Genomic DNA, 19,570 nt, shown 5'->3' with positions numbered 1-19,570 from the left:
ATTCCCTGTTCCACGCAGTATACAGAATTAAAAGCCACTCACACGCCAGGTTGACAAGATATGATTGTTTATGTAAAATGCCACAGTGATTGTTGCAAACACAGAGTGTGGAATCTAGAAAGGCCATGAGTTTGTGCATAATTCAGACACAGAGGCTCTTGACTTTTGTAATGATACACACAAAGGAGCAAAAGAAGCCCCTCCAGTTCATATCTGGAAGTCGGTGTCTTCTATCTCCATAAGTCCCCGCTCACGTGACATCTCTTGCTTAATTGCCCTTTAAACTGTTTTATGGCTTTATAGCAGCCTGTAAAAAGTGATTTTCAAATATGACAGGCGCTGAAAGTCTGTAGGGGAGAGCTCTCCAGGAGCTGTGATCTCTACCTCTGCTCCCCTAAGAGCTCAGCCTTCCCGGGAAGAGGAGAGGGACAGCAGAGCGCCATGGGGCGATACTCAGGGAGAAGTTTCCGTTTGGTCCTCATGTGCATTGTGAGCATGCTCCTTTTCGTGATGGAGCTAGCGATCTCCCACGTAGGCAACTCCCTCTCGCTGACCTCCGATGCTTTTGCGGTCCTCTCCCACTTAGTCTCCATGATCATTGGTCTTTTTGGCGTCAGGGCCAGCAGTATACAGCAGCACCGGAAAAGCACGTTTGGCTTTCTCCGGGCAGACGTTGTGGGCGCATTTGGCAATTCCGTTTTCGCCGTGGCCCTGATGTTCAGCATCCTGGTGGAAGCTGTCAAAAGGTATATTGATCCGCAGAAGACAGAGAGGCCGCTGCTGGTTCTCAGTGCTGGAGTCATCGGGCTACTCTTCAATATTCTCAACTATGCCATCTTCTTGGACTGCTGTTACTGTGCGGCGCCAGGGCCCCAGGGAGACGCCGAGACAGGTAAACGCCTCCTCAGATGTTGTAGTTTGGTCAGAGTCCTGCCAGGTGCTATCTTGGGGGCCCCGGGGGGTGCTGTGGAGTGAGGCTCCATTCATTCCATCAGTCTTTCGTTCCCTGAACTCTAAGGTCTTTCTCCAAAGCGTCACTTCCAGTCCAAAGTTCCTTATGAGCTGGATGGCAGCCGACCACGTAGGGGTCTTTTTTAGTGACTGGGGATGCAAAATGTGCAGACAGGTAGAGTGATAAACCGTGGCCATAGAGGGAGTCCTCTGCCAGAATGTGGATGTGCCACGCAAAGCTGTCCCCTTTACTTAGCGACTCCCTTTTGTCTATCCAGATGTGACACGGCTGTGTTTGAATTTTAAAATAGTATTTTAATTTTCTTCCCGCCCCCTCCCAAGTCTTCAAAAACTACTAGGCTCCATAAACCAGCTCACTTGGAACAAAGGCTCAAAAACCATTGGTTAGGTGGATAGTCTCTTAAGAATATATTCAAGGAATGTGATGTAAAATGCAGAAAGAAAAAATAAAGACGATCTAGTCAACTTAGCTCTATTTCTGAATTGAAATGTTTGTATCTATTTATTATAGGCATCTGTCTTGTTTGAGGAAAAGGAAAGCTATTTACATGTAAATCTTTAGGAGGAACTTAGGAATGGGTACCAAACTCATTGGATTATCTGTCAAAAGATCAAATTAAATCTCAGAAGAGAACAATACATTGAAAAATGTGGAATCCAAAAGATAAGTTATTAGATGGAACCATGTTTCTTTAGTGCCACAAAATAAATTTTTAAAATATATGTTAAAAGCTTTTTGCAGAAGAGCAATTTTCAGGGCCTTTTAAGAAGTCCTATAGCATGAACAGACCAGGTCCAAATCATGGTTCTCCTACAGGGCAGCTGGCAAATTACTTCCCCTGGCTGTGGGCCCACCTGTAATCTGGAGGCAATAAGGACTCAACGGGATTCTAAGTGTTTAGCACTTAATAGGCTCTTGGTATAGACTAGTTATTGTTCTTTTAAAGAAATCACAATGCAAGTCTGAACTATGTGATCATCCAGGATCATTGAATTCTAATTGCTTATCTGGATTTTAAGAAATTTCAAGATTTTTCTTATTTGATGCTGAAAAGTTTTCTCTCACTAGTCAGAGGGTCCTGTAACTCAGTAGGGGACCTCAGAGTAAGACTTTGCATTTTTATTGTATTCCTCCTGTCTTTCCTGCCATTGTGAATTTTCCCAGCTGGGAGCAGTCCTATATTCTACCTCTGCCTAAATTTTCCTATTAGTAGAAGATGCATCTTGAAAACACCTATAGTATGTGTTAAGTATAAAAGGGAAGAGACAAGAAACTAGAGTTAATGAATCTAGTTAGGGCCTCGTCTTTTGTAAAATATAATAGTTAACTTGAGATCATAGGCCTTGTTTACGTCAGTCATCGTGTACTGGAGGTTCAAGATCATAAAATTCACATATTTGATATAAGAAAACAATATTTATTGCTAAGTATAAGGCAAGGAAGCCGATCAAATCAGTGGTTAGTATTGAAATTGCTAAACTTACCTTGTGTTTTTAATTCTAATATTTTCTTTGCTTTGACATATGATATTTACCTGCATATATGGACAGAGGAGACTGGTGGGCTGCAGTCCATGGGGTCGCGAAGAGTCGGTCATGACTGAGTGACTTCACTTTCACTTTTCACTTTCATGCATTGGAGAAGGAAATGGCAACCCACTCCAGTGTTCTTGCCTGGAGAATCCCAGGGACGGGGGAGCCTGGTGGGCTGCTGTCTATGGGGTCACACAGAGTTGCACACGACTGAAGTGACTTAGCAGCAGCAGCAGCAGCAGTAAAAGCAATGTAGGCAAAGAGTTTGACTCCTTGACCAACATGAAAATTGGTAGATAACTATTGTTCTATTTTTATAAACTGAATTATTATCAGGTAGATGTTAGTTCAGCTCTTGTTTGGGAAGCAGTGATTTCTAATGTTTATGTTCATATTCAGATAAGAAGAGGCTTAAAGACAAATATTTTACCCTGACCATATGGATTTCTACTGTCTTAATTCTAGAGTATCTATCTCCTTTTGAAGTATTTGATGCTGTATAGTAGTCTTCTTTAAATAATTATAATGAGAGGTACTATACATACATATAGATGATGCTTTCAGATTCATATTCTATATTTAAATTATTATTTTAGGTACTATGCACACATGTAGTAATGCTTTAAGGTCCATGTTCTATGTTAGAATTATTACTTTGGTAGCTTTTGGTATTGCTGAATTCTTCTGTTAGAGATTTTAGAGTGTTTAAATCCTCCTAGTGATTTTAGGATCGCTACTTAGTGTCTTAGCATTTATGTTTTGAGTTACATATTTATCACTTTCCCTAAAACATATATTTTAATATCTTTCAAAGTAGCTAAATAAACTTAAAGAGTCAATATTTGGCTTAGATAAATCTCATAAACTGACATTAACCCAGTTGTCCCCTAGTCTAAGAAAAATGTGATTAATCCATACCTATTGGTTTATACCAGGACCTCCTGGTATAAAATATGAAGGAAAAATGATTCTTGATTTCAAAAGATTCAACCCAAATTTAGGAATAAGATTTTCTATATATTAAATTTTAACTTGAAGGGTTTTAAAGTCCTATAAACTAAAGAACTATTGTATCTCCTGGCTGAGTGATCAGAATCAAATAATCCATCACTTTTTTTTGATGGAATGTGTGACCAAAGATAATTTTGTACTTAGCAAACCTTTAGTCTCTTCCAGTTCTGTGGATCTTTTACTTGTTTTATCTGTCTGGTGTAGGAATTGATACCAGTTATATTTTATGTCTGAGATCATAGAAAGGTAAAAAGAAGACCACTAATTTATTCTAAATGTGAACAAAACAGAATGTATGTACTGTTAAGACTTGAAAACCTCTCTGGGATTCATGGAGTAAGATACATTGAAGAATTGGACAGAGGGAGTCAGAAATTTTAAAAGTCACCTGGGAGTAAAGAATGTCTGGAAGACTAAGCTGAGACTGGGATTGTGGAAGCCTTATACCAGTATCTGGTCAGTGGGAGTCCATCCCCAACAGGAAAAAATGATGGTGGAACAGATATTTTTAGCTAAAGAAAAAGGAAAATGAAAAAAGGAAAAATTGCAAGCACAAAAGAAAAAAACAAACAGGTTTAAGGTTCAAATTTGGATGGCTATATTAGTGAGATTATTAGGAGGAAGAGAGTTATAAATGTGTTTGAAGAAAGGGAAGAGGAGTGAAAACAAGCCAGTTCAGATCCTAGGAAATACAGGGCACCCACTACCTTCTTTCTCTAGACTTAGGAATGAAATTTGCTTTGTTTGCAGTTTTTCCTGCTCCTTGTTTACTTTACTAGATTTTCCTTGACTTTCACCTTATCTTTTATGAGTGCATTTTTTTCGATTATTTTTCATGTTTGAGTTTTCTTTAAAATTTAACAGACAGAACTCTCTTTTTCTTGACTTGTGTTTGAACAATACTTTGCCTTACATTGGTGCCTCAGAGGGTAAAGAATCTGCCTGCAGTGCAGGAGATGAGGGTTAGATCCCTGGGTTGGGACAATCCCCTGGAGAAGGGAATGTCTACCCAGTCCAGTATTCTTGCCTAGAGAATTCCATGGACAGAGGAGCCTGGCGTGTTACAGTCCATGCAAAGAGCTGAGCATGACTGAATGGCTAACACTTGCTTTACACTGGCTTTTATTTTAAACCAAAAGTAACTTTGTGCAGCTCTGTCTAGGATAGGCTTGCCATTTACACAATTTATGAATGGCACATTTAGGTCTGAAATATGTATTTATTATTAAATATTTTTTAACCAAATGCCTTCCCTGTGAATTTATTTACTTAAATTTTATTTTGATTTCTAAACTGTGTTCTTTCTCTCTCTCTTCCTCTCTTGCCACTCTCTCTCATCACCTTTCTGGCCTTATATTTCCCCAACCAACCTGCTAGGGGCAGTGACAACCTAGTAATCAACAAAGTTCGTTGCCAGGGAGGCTTTTAACAGGCTGCTGATTGGCTGCTTTCCCAAGCTTCTCATTAAGTCTGAGGGCTACAGCCTAATGGGAACATTTCACACAGACAGTCCTGTAGACACTGAAAGCAAATAGGGTTTGTTTTCCTTTAAGGGTTCGTTTTATCCAGAGACAAGCAAAGTAGGCAGGGCTCTGAGGGTTTAGGAGGGGCAGGGAGGAACTGGCTGCCTCCCTCCCAGCAGCAAGTATCACAGAATAAGTCAGAGATCAGAAACTGCACAAGGGAAGGTGGCTTTTCAGACTGGAAAGGGAAAGAAGATTTTCCAGGTATTGGTTCCCTGGGTTCTCTTTCTACTTTGGAGGCAGGATTGGAATGAACAATAATTATTAAATGATTTTAGGAACCGTGATGCTTAATTCACAGAAGCTTTAACTTTGCCATTTGTCTGTATCTGACATAATTGTTTTCCAAGCTTTTTGAACAATGAGCACTCAGTGTACACACACCTGTTGCAGATCACAGCATCTCCCCTAGTGCTTCACAGATTACCTTAGGTCTCTTTCTGTACACGCAAGCCAGCTTGCTTAGCCTCTCACCTCTCTTGCTGCCCAGGGACGGGGTTCTGGGTCAGTTGCAGGGGATGAGTAAAAAAGATTAAAGGAAGACTGAAAACTATGTGCTGTTTCACGTTCGTGAAATCAAATTCAACTGAAGAAAAAAAAAAAAAGCAGGAGATAGAGACCTGGTCCTTGTTCTCAGCCATGTTCTTTCAATATGCAGAGGCCACTCTGACTGACTCCTGAGGTAAATCTTAATGAAAACCAAAGTCTTTCTTGACATCTGTGAGTCGTCAGGCGCTGTGAAAGTGTGGGAGGATAACCCCAGCCGTGTATCACATACCTTTGGAGAATTATATGTTTTGTAAAATAATTAGCAAGAAGGAATACTTGGTATTTGTTTTTTTCAGATAAGGAAACAAAAGCTGAGAGTCAGGACCACACCCTTGCAGCGAGTGAGTGGTCGGGGACAGAGAATTACAAGGCTAAATCTAGGGCTCTGATTACAAACCTGCTCTGCTTGACCAAAGAAAGAAAAAAAAATAACGAACAGTGAAAAGTTATTTGGAAATAATCACAAAAGGCATGTCAAAAAGTGCAAATCAGGGCATGCCCTGGTGGTCCATTGGTTAGGACTAGGTGCCAAAACAAAAGTATAAATCAATACTCCATAGGTAGAATCCTAATTCCAGTAGCTGAATGACCTCCAGAAAGTTACTGCAATTCACTAAACCTCAGTTTCTTCATCTGTAAAGTGGGTAGTCATCTATCTCGTCAGGACATCGTGAAGAAAATATATTCTGTGTGTAAATTCCTCAACATGGCACTTGGTGGCGGTGGTTGATAGTGATTGTCCAAGGGCTGAAGAGACAAGAATAAAGGTCGTATTAGTTAGTCCCTCAGTGGACAAGTCCTTGCCTGCTCCCCATCCATAGACTGGCAGCCAGACTCATCCTGGACCAACACCCACAATGGATTGCTGTTATCCACACTTATGATCCATACAGATCCATCGCTGTTTCTGGCCATGCCACGTGCTGTGTGCTCAGCTGTGTCTGACTCTTTGAAACCCCATGGACTCTAGCTCACTAGGCTCCTTTGTCCACGGGATTCTCCAGGCAAGAATACTGGAGTGGGTCGCCATGCCTTTCTCCAGGGAATATTCCCAACCCAGGGATCGAACCAGCATCTCTTACATCTCCTGCATTGGCAGGCAGGTTATCACTAGCGCCACCTGGGAAGCCCATCTGCATGAATATATGTATATCTCTCTCTCTCTCTATATATAATTCAGGATGATTTGCCTTTTAAACATTTTCCTGCAGTTCTGTCTAGATGGTCCCATTTTCCTTACTGAGAGGTTTACTTTCCCAACAAAGTGGAGTGAATGTAAGCTTATTATTATTTTTTTTCTTTTGGTCAGATGCTTACAGGATATAAAGAATATATTTATTACCTTTTGCCTTCTTGCTCTTTTGTGGAGACAATAGTCACTGTGATTTATATAAATCACATTGTGTATAGCTGCCTCTGATGTTTATGACAAACACTGGTCTTATCATCATTTGTTTCTGAGGCAATGGTATCTAGAGACTCCTTTTTCTTAGAAGAATGTCTTCCACAGTCTGTGTCCTGGTATTTATTGTCTACATCTGAAAGTTATCTCCAGAGAATTTTGAATGAAGTAACTTTTGATGAAGTATGTCTGGGCTCTTGTTCTTTGTCTGCTGTGACAACTCTAAAAATGTATCCGCCCAATAGACAATAGAAAAAAAAAAAAGATGGTCCTTGACTCAGGCCAATGAGAACTAGTGGCTGACTCCTTAGATAGAAGAGCAGCCAAGAAATCAGGTTGAAGAAGGAACTATCTGGACAGACCACCTGTTTTCTGTCTAATTCTTAACCTGAAGAAACCACCTTGAGATTTTACAGGAGAGAAAAGAGGGGAGCTGGCAACCAGCTCTACAGCTCCTGACCAGTTGATTGATGACATTGTTGGGACTTTATGGGACCAATAAATAATGCCTACTCATGAGCCTAGAACTAACTGAGAGCTAAGGGAGCAAAGATAGTCAGATGGCAATAAAAATTGTAGCTCTCTTTTTGATAAAGGCTGAATTGGAAGGTGGACCTTTGATGTCCCAAGAGCTTCCTAATACTTATCTCAGCAGTAAACCCATCCTTTTCTTCAGGGCCCAGCTCAACAATGGGAGGCATAGAGGTGGGCCCAGGAGCAGACAGGATGGACACTCGAGGGGCAGATTGTTCAAAGGATAAAACCTGGGAGAGGCTGAGCCAGGCTTCTGTTCCTTCCACTAAACCCACCAATGCTTCCCTGGTGGCTCAGCTGGTAAAGAATCCACCTGCAGTGTGGGAGACCTGGGTTCGGTCCCTGGGTTGGGAAGATCCCCTGGAGAAGGGAAAGGCTACCGTCTCCAGTATTCTGACCTGGAGTATTCCATGGACTGTATAGTTCATGGGGTCACAAAGAACTGGACACGACTGAGTGACTTTCACTAAACCCACCAATAAAACGAGACCTTCTTACCCTAGGAGTGACTTCTCCCATGGAGATGGGATGAAGGGGTCCGTCAGAGCCAATATGGTGGTCTCCTCAAGCAAACATAAGACCAGAGGAATCATCTCCCCCCAGGACTCTCCAACTTTATGCGCCCTTCGCTGGGGGCTTCCCTCGACGGGCTAGACAGTTATCAGGAGAGTACTGATGTTGGTATTTTCAAGGCCTGCACCTCCTACAATAACTGCTTTTTCCTTTGGGTATAATCCTTGAGTCCAGTGTTTGGTAATTTTGAAACCCATCTCCTCAATGACTAAAATGGATTAGAACAGTAAGTATATTAGTTCAGTAAGTATATTAGTTAAATGAAAACCGAGGCCCCACAAATGTTAAGAATTGCTCATTAGAGACTGCAGAGTGACGTCAAATGATGGCATCAAGATAACTCTCTAGCTAGGAGGAATAGGGGTGCCTTCTATTGAGCTTTTAATCTCAAGTAATCTATTTTTCAATTACAGTGCCTTGATCTTTATTTTTACTTTTCATACCTTCCCTTATTCCCATATATTAAATATGCTCAGCTTATTTTCTGTATCTTATATTCTTAAAACCTGCAACTTTTGAATGCTCGATTCTGCTGTTCATTATTCTTGCTGCTTCTCTCAAAACGGTTTGCTTCTTCATGTTTTGTGAGTTTCATGATGTTTTATTGTGAACTCATGATCAATGGAACTGTCTTTGAGGGAATTTTTTGAGGAAGATTGTAAATACATTTTTCCACAGAAGATTTACTTTTCTTTTCTTTTCTTTGGGTCCCTGAAGCCATTAGAAACTGGTGAGCAGTTAAAAAATTCTTTGCTTGAGGATGATAATTATAGTGAGAATTTAGACTGCATTCCCGCATGAAGGCCAGAGGATAGTTCCAACTTTCCACAGGGGATATCTTTCTCTCTACCCAAAACCAAGGGTGAAACATGCAAGTTTTCATGCTGTCTCCTTTGAGGCAGTGAGTTTTTGTGTGTTTACTTCATTGTTTTATTTTGATTCAACCTTTTACCAAAGGACTGAGCTTTATGAGGGGATCTCTGATCTCACAGTGCCTGGATCTCAGTTTTGTCTCTTACATCATACCCTGTCACATGGCTGTTAAAATCCAAGGTGAGATCCTTTGTCTTTGGCGGACAGACATCCTTAAGTCAGGTTCTGGCTTCAACTCACCTTTCTGGATTTGGCTTTCACTTCATTGTTTTACCTCAAAGTCAATAATGTTTTGCCACACTTTTTAAAGAGTTCAGAAAGCTTGACAGAAGCACATAGTATTAACCCAGAGCTAGAGCACTTAATATAGGTAAATTTCAGTTCCCAGAACTCATCACTTAATATAAGCCAGGCCCTCATTACCACTTACAAGGATCAGAGCAGAGACTCAACAGTGTCAGGAGTAAGGGCGACTGACAGCTGGAGTCTTCTTGGTTTCTGCTTCTCTCAGAGGTGGGTCAGCATGTGCCAGCGGACTTGGCTCTGCCAGCAGACCTCACAACAGGAGGTTAATTATGCTACCAAGATTTTTGTATCTGAAAAACACATTGCATCCTTTTCTAGGAAGCAGTGTTTAAAATATTCCTGCCTACTTGTAGAGTAGGCTTTAAAGACTTCTGAGGCTCCAGGTTGTGTGTGAGAGAGAGAGAAAGAAAGAGAGGGAGGGAGAAAGAGGGGGAAGGAAGGAATGGAGAATGCAAGCAAGCAACCCCCTGGATTCCGTTTCCATCTCGAGCTCCTGTTCTGCCCTGTCTGCGCTCTCAGTCCTGTGTCTCAGGGGTTGCTGCCACCATCTCCATCTCCAGAGCTGCTGAGGCCTGTGACTCTTGCTTCCTAAGGAAGCTTCTCCCTTGATCCCATGTTGGGTTCAGCCTGAGGGGCTCCATAGATTTCTTAGCTGAAGCTGTCTGGATGTTGGAAGCTCTTCCTGTTGCCCCTACTCCTACTTTCTGACCCTCCAGCGACTGTCCATCCTCCCATAGCCCTTGACTGATCTTCTGTCTTCTGTTCTGAAGTGTGGCAGGGGCCTCCAGGGTTTTCCCGCCTCTCTTCCTGCTCTTCTCTCAGAAGGCTCAGTTGAATTGTTCATGGTGTCATGGTTTAATCAAGTTCTTAAAGTTGCTCCTTTTCTTTCTCTACTCCACATAAGGCTGCTGTTTTTGCTGGACTTTTCCCCTTTTATTTGGTCCTTTTTTTCTGGGTCAGGCATTTATTTTTCCAACGTAGTTTTTTTCCCGCTTATCACAGTGAGAGAAATGAAGTCAGTGTTCAGGGGCCCGCCAAAAGCAGCTGTTTTCCAAACAAATCTCTTCAACTCTCACCTCTCTGAGTTGGATCATCTCACTCGAAAAGCATTTTCCAAGTGAGCCCAAAGTCTAAGTTGGGCGTGGCCTCGCACTGTTGTGTTCTTGCCTTGATCCCCTTCAGTGGGTCTCATCCTCCTTTCTCCTGTCCTACGTGTCCTAGTTCTCTGTCTGTCCCCGACCAGTCCTGCAGGACGCAGGCAAGCCCCCACATCCATAATAACTGTTTTGCTTTGAATCACGTCTAATAATAGACCCCATGGACTGTAGCCCGTCAGGCTCCTCTGGCCATGGAGTTCTCCAGGCAGGAATACTGGAGTCGGTAGCCATTCCCTTCTCTCAGGGATCTTCCCAAACCAGGGATCGAACCTGGGTCTCCTGCACTGTAGGCAGATTCTTGACCATCTGAGCCACCAGGGAGGACCAATAATACCTTAAATATTCTATGCTAACTTCCTCCTTTCTCCTCTCAAATAGCTCCAAATTATATAGAAATTTTGTGTAGCCAATCTTTATATGGTGGTTCCTTGTTCTACTTAACTGTGTAACAAACCATCACAAATAGTGGCGTAAAACAACAATCATCCGATGATGCTATACTCAGGATTCTCTGGGGAGGGCCTGGGAAAGGACACAGTGGGAACAGCTTGTCTGAGGCCTCAGCTGGGAAGATGCTAAGGCTGAGGGGTAGCAAGGTGATGGACGGAGACTGCATCACCCTATCTCTGGCTCTTGGGCCGAAAGGACTGCTTCCTGGACCACCGATACAAGCCCTCACTGTGTGGCTTGGTTTCCTCACAGAGCATCGCCTCAAGACATCGTCTGTGGTGGCTCAGGTTTCAAACATGAGTGTCCTATCAAACGAGGTAGACGCCTCACTGCCTTTTCTGGCCCAAACTCAGATTGTATGAGATACAAGCAAGTGAGAAGATGGAAGGAGTGTCAAGCCCTCAGACCTGTTTCTGAATGGAAGGAGCGTCAAGGTCTGCCTATGAGGAAACATGTTGCATGGGAGATAATGTTGTGGCCATCTTTGGAAAAAATGCTCTGTAGAGTCTGCCCTCCAACTACAGTTCATATCAGTTCTATACGCAAAATCACTCACTGCTCCCCAGAGCCTTACCGTCTTATCCCATGGAACATCCACTTCATGTTCAGGCTCTTACTCAAGGCGAGGGCAAGTGAGGCTCCTCAGGTGCTTTTTAGGTATCTTCTCCTCCATCTGAAGATCTACGAACTAAAGAAACAAAGAAAGGGCTTGCCCGCCACATCCCCAGCACATGACAAAGGGACGGACATAAGATAACCCCTGGATTTCCCAGTTGCTTTTATTTCAGATGGTACAGCAGCTTTAAGAGGATGACTTTTTTTTTTTAACTAGACTTCTATTTTTTAATTAAAAAAATTTTATTTTATTGAAGTACAATTGATTTACAATATTGTGTTAATTTCTACTGTACAGCAAAGTGATTAGTTATACATATACATACATTCTTTTTTCATATTCTTTTCCATGATGGCTTGTCACAGGATATCGGATATATTTCCCTTTGCTACCCAGTAAGACCTTGTCGCTTATCCTTCTCATATGTAATAGTTTGCGTCTGCTAACCCAAACTTCCAATCTATCCCACTCCTCAGCCTTGGCAACCATAAGTCCATTCTAAGGATGACTTTGAATAGCTCCCTGCCTCTGGTTCCCTCTGGGGCTGGTGAGGTGCATTCCTTGATGCCAATCAGCTATCCGGTGTCTTGCCTTCCTGTCTCTGAAAGATATCTTTGGTTCCCAGTTCCCAGTCTGATCTAATCTAATCCCCTCTAACTATATTTAGATAGATATGCATCTCCTCTTCTTCTTTGCATCTTTCTAGCCTGAAAAAAGCTCTCTTCCTCTGGTGCAATTTCCCTGTGGTTTCTGAGAGCAAACTACTCTCTCTCCCACTTTCTTTGCACAATAAGACTGAAGCATAAGTAAAAACAGTCTTAAAAACTAATGCTTGCGGAGGCCCATTAGAATATCCCTGCATCTATAATAAGTCATAGGTGATAAGCAGCTTTGATTTGCAAGGTCAAAATCCTTGCCTGGCTCAGTCTTGAGCCAGTGTGTGTTTGTGTGTGTTAAGTCGCTGAGTCATGTCCAACTTTTTGCGTGTCCAATTGTGTAGTCGTTTCCAACTACGACCCATGGACTTCAGCCCACCAGACACCTCTGTCCATTCTCCAGGCAAGAATACTGGAGTGGGTTGCCAGTTCCTTCTGCATGACAGGCTAATGGCACAGCTCTAAGTTTGTATCAGAGCTGCCTCCTGCTCATGGGCTATAATGCAAATGTTGACAGTTTCTCTCTATCAACAGCCCAAAGTCGTGTGGACCACTACCTAATTTTTATCTTTTTTTGTCTCATGCCTTTATTATTTAAAAAAAGTCACCTCAATTAAAGCATCTTTTAAGTTTTAATGTATTCTAAAAATCTTCATGAAAGAGAAATACATAATTTTGGGTACAAAAAATACCTTTGAGTTATGAAGTGTTATACATATACATATTATAAATTTATCAATGAAGAACTGATTTGTACATAAGATTCCTCAGCTACCTGGAGAAGCAATTTCCTTTTGAAAAATCATCATGTTTGTAATGTGCTCAGCATATTTGGAGCTGGGCTGATGATGAGAAAGGGCCATCCTTTGATGATGTATTTGCAGTCTGAAGACAGGTGCAGTGCCAAAAAAGAGCAACCTCTTCTTTTGAGTAAGAATTTGGTGCCTCGGACAAGATGTCTGCTCTTTTCTCTGAAGGAAGCATCTTCTCTTGTCAAGGAGAACTGAAAAATGAAAACAACAACAGCTGCTTTTCAATTTCTAAAAAAATAGTCTTTTTAGTTTCTGAGATAAGCACCAATGTAGAAGAATTTAGGGTGTCATAATCAGACTTTATGAATTGTATGTAGCACATCAAGTTCTGTACCAGTAGATGATGAACTTAAAAAAAAAGTTCTTTCATTTGTTTAGAACAAACGAAATGTTAAGAATGATGAAATTAGTATAATGTAGGGGCAAAGTACACTGAAGAGTTTGATGCCTAGACAGTATTTCTATTGTATCATTTACAGATTGTGCGATCTTAGGCACTTTATTGGGTTGGCTAACAAATTATTGTGTTTTACCATAAGATGTTACTAAAATCTTAAAATCTTTAGGACTTTAGGTTCCTGACTTACAAAGTAAGTGCAGACATGTATTTGCATAAAATACTCCTTATTTTATTGTTCTTCAATTAATTGCGCTTGGAAGACAGATATTGTGTATTTTACAAATCAAAGGTTGGTGGCAATCCTGCATTGATGGAAGTCTATTGGTGCCATTTTTCCAAGGGCATTTGCTCACTTTTTGTCTTTGTGTTACATTATGGAAAGTCTCAAGGTGTTTCAAATTTTTTCATAACTATTGTATCTGTTTTGGTGATCTGTGATCAATGATCTTTACGTTACTACCATGACTCAGTAAAGGCTCAGGTGATGATTATAATTTTTTAAGCAATAAGTATTTTTAATCAAAGTATGTACATTTTTTTTAGACATAATGCTATTGCAAACTTTACGGACTACAGTACAGTTTAAACATAACTTTTAAATGCACTGGGAAACCCGAAGCTCCTGTGATTCACTTTGTGTGATAGTCACTTTATTGAGATGGTCTGGAACCAAATCTGCAGTTTCTCTGAAGTCTGCCTGTACTTATTATATGGGGCTCTTATGAAGATGAAGTGAAAAAGTGAAAGTGAAGTCGCTCAGTTGTGTCCGACTCTTTGCGACTCCATAGACTGTAGCCTACAGGCTTCTCCATCCATGGGATTTTCCAGGCAAGAGTACCGGACTGGGTTGCCATTTCCTTCTCCAAAGATGAAGTGAGATAATGACTATAAAGTGCTCAGCACAGGGTTGGGCAGAGAATCAGAACTCAATGAACAAAACTACTGAAACCTCATAATTTATAATAACTGTAAGATACAGTCTAAATTTTTGGCAATTAACTTAGATTATATATAACCTACATATATATAGATGTTTTTGTATATATACCCAGACACCAACTATATATATGTATGTGTGCGTGCATGCATGCTAAGTCGCTTCAGTCATGTCTGACTCTTTGTGGCCCATGGACTGTAGCCCGCCAAGCTCCTCTGTCCATGGAATTCTCCAGGCAAGAATACTGGAGTGAATTGGTGCCCTCCCAGGGGACCTTCCAGATCCAGGGAGTGAACCTACATCTCTGGCATCTCCTGCACTGGCAGGCAGGTTCTTTATCACTAGCTTCACCTGGGAAGCCTCTTATATACGTATACATGCACACAACTATGAAATGGTTGAATAGCGTCACTGACTCAATGGAAGTGCGTTTGAGCAAACTCCAGGAGTTAGTGAAGGACAGGGAAGCCTGGAGAGCTGCAGTCCATGGGGTTGCAAGGAGTTGTACATGACTTAGCGACTAAACAACAACACAACTATATATGTGTACACACAACTATATGTGTATATATACAAATACATACATATCTATATGTAGTTATGGTTATTCAGTCAAAACATTTTCCTAAGTGCTTTTGGTTGATATCCTTAGCCTTTAGCCTTTCTTCAAGTCAGGAACTAGGCCCTGGGCAGGGCCCTACAGCTCCCGCCTATGCTTATTTAGTCACTGGCTTTCAGGTTCCATCGATTGCCCTCTGGGGCAATGACATAATTCTTCTTATGTGCCTTTGGTTAGGGGAATGGCTGGGCAGCAGGCACAAGTGAGATAGTCCTGCTGCTCTAAGTCTTTTCTTGTAGTTGTGAATGGCAGAGAAGCGCAGTCAGTGGGGTCTGTGTTAGTGCTGTCAAGTTATCTCCAAAAGGCCTCTTTCTTGTGTGGTGACTGCTTGGCTTGCTCTCATAGATTACATGTCTCAGGGGGCTCACAGTCTGCACTACTTGGGCGTTACTCTTCTCAAATTAGAGTATGCCTCAGTTAGTGATTCTGTTACATGTGCTGTGTTACTAATACCTATGCCAGTATACTCTCAATTCTCATAGGCTCACATTCTTATATGAGAATATGCTCAAAATTCTCCAAGCCAGGAATTGTATGTGAACCGTGAACTTCCAGATGTTCAAGCTAGATTTAGGAAAGGCAGAGGAACAAGAGATCAAATTGCCGACATCCACCGGATCATTTAAAAAGCAAAAGAGTTCCAGAAAAACATCTATTTCTGCTTTATTGACTATGCCAAAGCCTTTGACTATGTGGATCACAACAAACTGTGGAAAGTTCTTAAAGAGATGGGAATACCAGACCACCTTACCTGCCTCCTGAGAAATCTGTATGCAGGTCAAGAAGCAGCAGTTAGAACCAGACATGGAACAACAGGCTGGTTCCAAATTGGGAAAGGAGTACATCAAGGCTGTATATTGTCACCCTGCTTATTTAACTTATATGCAGAGTACATCATGGGAAATGCTGGGCTGGATGAAACACAAGCTGGAATCAAGATTGTTGGGAGAAATATCAATAACCTCAGATGTGCAAATGACACGATCTTTATGGCAGAAAGCAAAGAAGAACTTAAAAGCCTCTTGATGAAAGTGAAAGAGGAGAGTGAAAAAGTTGGCTTAAAAGTCAACATTCAAAAAACGAAGATCATGGCATCAGGTCCCATCACTTCATGGCAGATACAGGGATACAACGGCAACAGTGTCAGACGTTATTTCGGGGGCTCCAAAATCACTGCAAATGGTGACTGCAGCCATGAAATGAAAAGACAGAAGAAAAACTTGCTTGCTTGGAAGAAAAGCTATGACACACCTAGACAGCATATTAAAAAGCAGAGACATTACTTGGCTGAGAAAGGTCCGTCTAGTCAAAGCTATGATTTTTCCAGTAGTCATGTATGGATGTGAGAGTTGGACTGTAAAGAAAGCTGAGCGCCGAAGAATTGATGCTTTTGAACTGTGGTGTTGGACAAGACTCTTGAGAGTCCCCTGGACAGCAGGGAGATCACACCAGTCAATCTTAAAGGAAATCAGTCCTGAGCATTCATTGGAAGGACTGACGGTGAAGCTGAAGCTCCAATAATTTGGCCACCGGATGTGAAAAACTGACTCATTGGAAAAGACCCTGATGCTGGCAAGATTGAAGGCAGGAGGAGAAGGGGACAGCATAGGAGAAGATGGTTGGATGGCATCAGCAACTTGATGGACAGGCGTTTGAGCAGGCTCTGGGAGTTGGTGATGGACAGGGAAGCCTGGTATACTGCAATCCATCGGGTCACAAAGAGTCGGAGAGGACTGAGCAACCAAACTAAACTGAGCTGAGTGTGGCCCTCTGGATCACTTCACTCTTCAGTCCTCTTGCCCACTTTCTTCTTCCTCACTCCGTACCTTCTTTTTCTTCCTGTCTGCTTTTTTTTTTTTTTTTAAATCAGCAGCTAACATTTATTGACTGCTTGCTGTTATAATTTGTTACAATATCACTGTTATAGTCACTTTATACCTACTAACCCATTCAATCCTCATAACCCGATGAGAATACACTGTTATTATTCCCTCTTTACAGTAGTTAAAACTGGCCCGGACAATTAAAGAACTTGTGTGAGGCTACTCAGCTTCAAAACTTTCATTGGCCTGTATCTCCTTACTGCTTTTAAGTTCTTGATCATTTTAATATTAATTTTTAGAGAAGACTTTGAAAAAACAATTTCCTCAGTTCTCAATGTAGTGATATTTTCCTGGAGGTGGGAAAGGAATGCATAATAGTCTCCCCGAATTTAGAATTTCAAGGCTCACCTGATATTATGTGGAATGCTCAGATTTAGGAGGTTTTTGCGTGCTTTTTAAGGCCCCTCGTGAACGTGAAGTCGCTCAGTCGTGTCCGACTCTTTGCGACTCCATGGACTGTAGCCTACCAGGTTCCTCTGTCCATGGGATTTTCCAGGCAATAGTACTGGAGTGGATTGCCATTTCCTTCTCCAAGGGATCTTCCCAACCCAGGGATCAAACCCGGGTCTCCCGCATCATAGACAGACGCTTTACCGACTGAGCCCATTAACAGACAAGATCATGATTTACAAGGCTAAGGCAATGGATGGAACTAGGATTAGAACGTTCCGTGAATGGATTCTGTGGCTTTTGTGGAGTGAGACATTTTTATTCATTTCCAAGCGACTTAGCAGCAGCAGCAGCAAGCCAAAACCAGATGTGTGTGTGTGTGTGTGTGTGTGTGTTTATCAATGGTTAAAGTTCAGGAGTTGCGGAATGGGGGAGGGAGAAGAGCGATCATCAGACTTCACCCTCAGATCTTTTTCAGAATGAGACAAAGGTATAACACTGAAACAAACCAATAAAGGAAACCTGCAAGGGTTCCCCTTACCCCACTCCCTGAACTGACCAGGAGCAAACACCCTTTTTCCAGGACATCTATCCTTGGTTTCTCCTGGAGTCCAGGAGACAGCCCTCTTCTGGGCTTGTTCACTTGGACTACAGCCTGTTGTCAACAGAAAGGCTCTATTTGGAATAAGTCTTCATGTAGGTCAGTCACTGAACTCTTAAACATCAGGTCATGTTGGGAGGGACCCACTGGGGTGAGGAGATACTCTCTCCAACGGAGAACGAGACAAGTACGGAGGGGGCCGACCTTGGCTTCTTTGATGGTCCAGGGACCTGTACCTACTGCAAAGAAACTGCCTTTCTGAGCTCTGGGTGGGAGGGCGGACGCACGGAAGTCCAATCTGCGCTCTCCCCCAGGGCTGCCTGCGGCTCTTCTCTGGAAGGCCGCCTTGTGAGCCAAGATCCTCAAGGGTGACAGGGAAGATGCTGGGCCATGAAGGGGTGACAGAAGCGACAGCGTGCCCTTTAAGAAGGCTGTGAACAAGAAGAGAGGAATAAAACAGCTCTACTACGGTGGCAGTGGAGTGGGAGCTCCGAGTCAGCGCAAACTTTAGCAATGCAAGGCAGGAAGCCCTGGAAGGGCAGTGGGGGGCAGGCCGGTGCTCCCGGGTTAGTGGGGATGAATCTGTGTCTGGGCACGTACGCGAGGGTGCTCACGTCCACCACTGAGCACACACCCCGCAGCAGTCAAGGTCCTTATCCCTGAGTCAACAGTCATGGCCCGGGCGATCCGAGGGACCTCAGAAGCGGGTCGTCGGGTGAACCCCACCGCTGCTTAGGGGGTGTCTGTAACGAGGGCCAGGCAGGCACGCCCTCTCTTTCGGGCAGCTCCCCTCTCTGCCCACTTCCGTTCTTAGGAGCACAGACACTGGCCGGTGGCCACGTGCCAAGTGAGGCCGAGCCGCGAGGGAGGGGCGGGGGCCGGGGCGGCGGCGGAAGGTCCCGCCTGGCCCCTCCTTTAGACTCTGGCCGCGCGGGGACTGGGGCCGCCGGCCTCCGCCTCCGCCTTATAAGAAGCCGCGGGCGCCGGCGGGCAGGGCGGCCCGGGAGGCGGGGACCGGGGCACCGCGGAGTCCAGGCCGTCGCGCCCCACCTGTGGCGGCGGCGGCGGCGGCGGCGCGGGGCGTCCGGCCGGGCCGGGATGGGCCGCTACTCCGGCAAGACGTGCCGCCTGCTCTTCATGCTCGTGCTCACCGTCGCCTTCTTCGTGGCGGAGCTGGTGTCGGGCTACCTGGGCAATTCCATCGCGCTTCTGTCCGACTCCTTCAACATGCTCTCGGACCTGATCTCGCTGTGCGTGGGGCTGAGCGCTGGCTACATCGCCCGGCGCCCCCGCGGGGGGCTGGGCGCCACCTACGGCTACGCCCGCGCCGAGGTGGTGGGCGCGCTCAGCAACGCCGTCTTCCTCACCGCGCTTTGCTTCACCATCTTCGTGGAGGCCGTGCTGCGCTTGGCCCGGCCCGAGCGCATTGATGACCCCGAGCTGGTGCTCATCGTGGGCGCGCTGGGGCTGGCGGTCAACGTGGTGGGGCTGCTCATCTTCCAGGACTGCGCCGCCTGGTTCGCCTGCTGCGGCCGCCGCCGCCGACAGCAGCAGCAGCAGCATCCGCAGCCCGCGGCCGGGGTCGGCACCCGCGGCGCTTTCGGGGATCCCCAAAGCGCCGAGTGTGGCTGGCACGCCGGCGCCCTGCCCGTCACCGGCCGCGACTCGGCCGTGACCCTCCGCGCGGCCTCGGTGGACAGGAAGGATGAGAAGGGGGCCACCGTGTTCTCAAACGTAGCAGGTGCCTTTCGGTTGCATCCTCTGGCCCGCGTT

At 44.0% G+C, this 19,570-nt stretch overlaps 1 protein-coding gene across 2 annotated transcripts in view; it reads left to right on the top strand.

The window, feature by feature from the left end:
• The first annotated feature begins 441 nt into the window (after positions 1 to 441).
• Positions 442 to 19,570, top strand: part of SLC30A10 (solute carrier family 30 member 10) — a 36,394-nt gene continuing 17,265 nt past the window's right edge. The window contains exon 1 of one of the 2 annotated variants that reach the window (XM_068985900.1): positions 442 to 892. In XM_068985900.1, the coding sequence (XP_068842001.1) occupies positions 442 to 892 (451 nt within the window). Of the gene's footprint in view, positions 893 to 18,895; positions 19,539 to 19,570 lie in introns of those variants that run through there. The other variant, XM_068985898.1, reaches the window with a different exon arrangement.

This window comes from Capricornis sumatraensis, chromosome 14 (assembly GCF_032405125.1).
Source record: "Capricornis sumatraensis isolate serow.1 chromosome 14, serow.2, whole genome shotgun sequence".
Lineage (NCBI taxonomy): Eukaryota > Metazoa > Chordata > Mammalia > Artiodactyla > Bovidae > Capricornis > Capricornis sumatraensis.
Note: the sequence above shows the minus strand (reverse complement) of the source record. Positions and strands in the feature narration are given on the sequence as shown.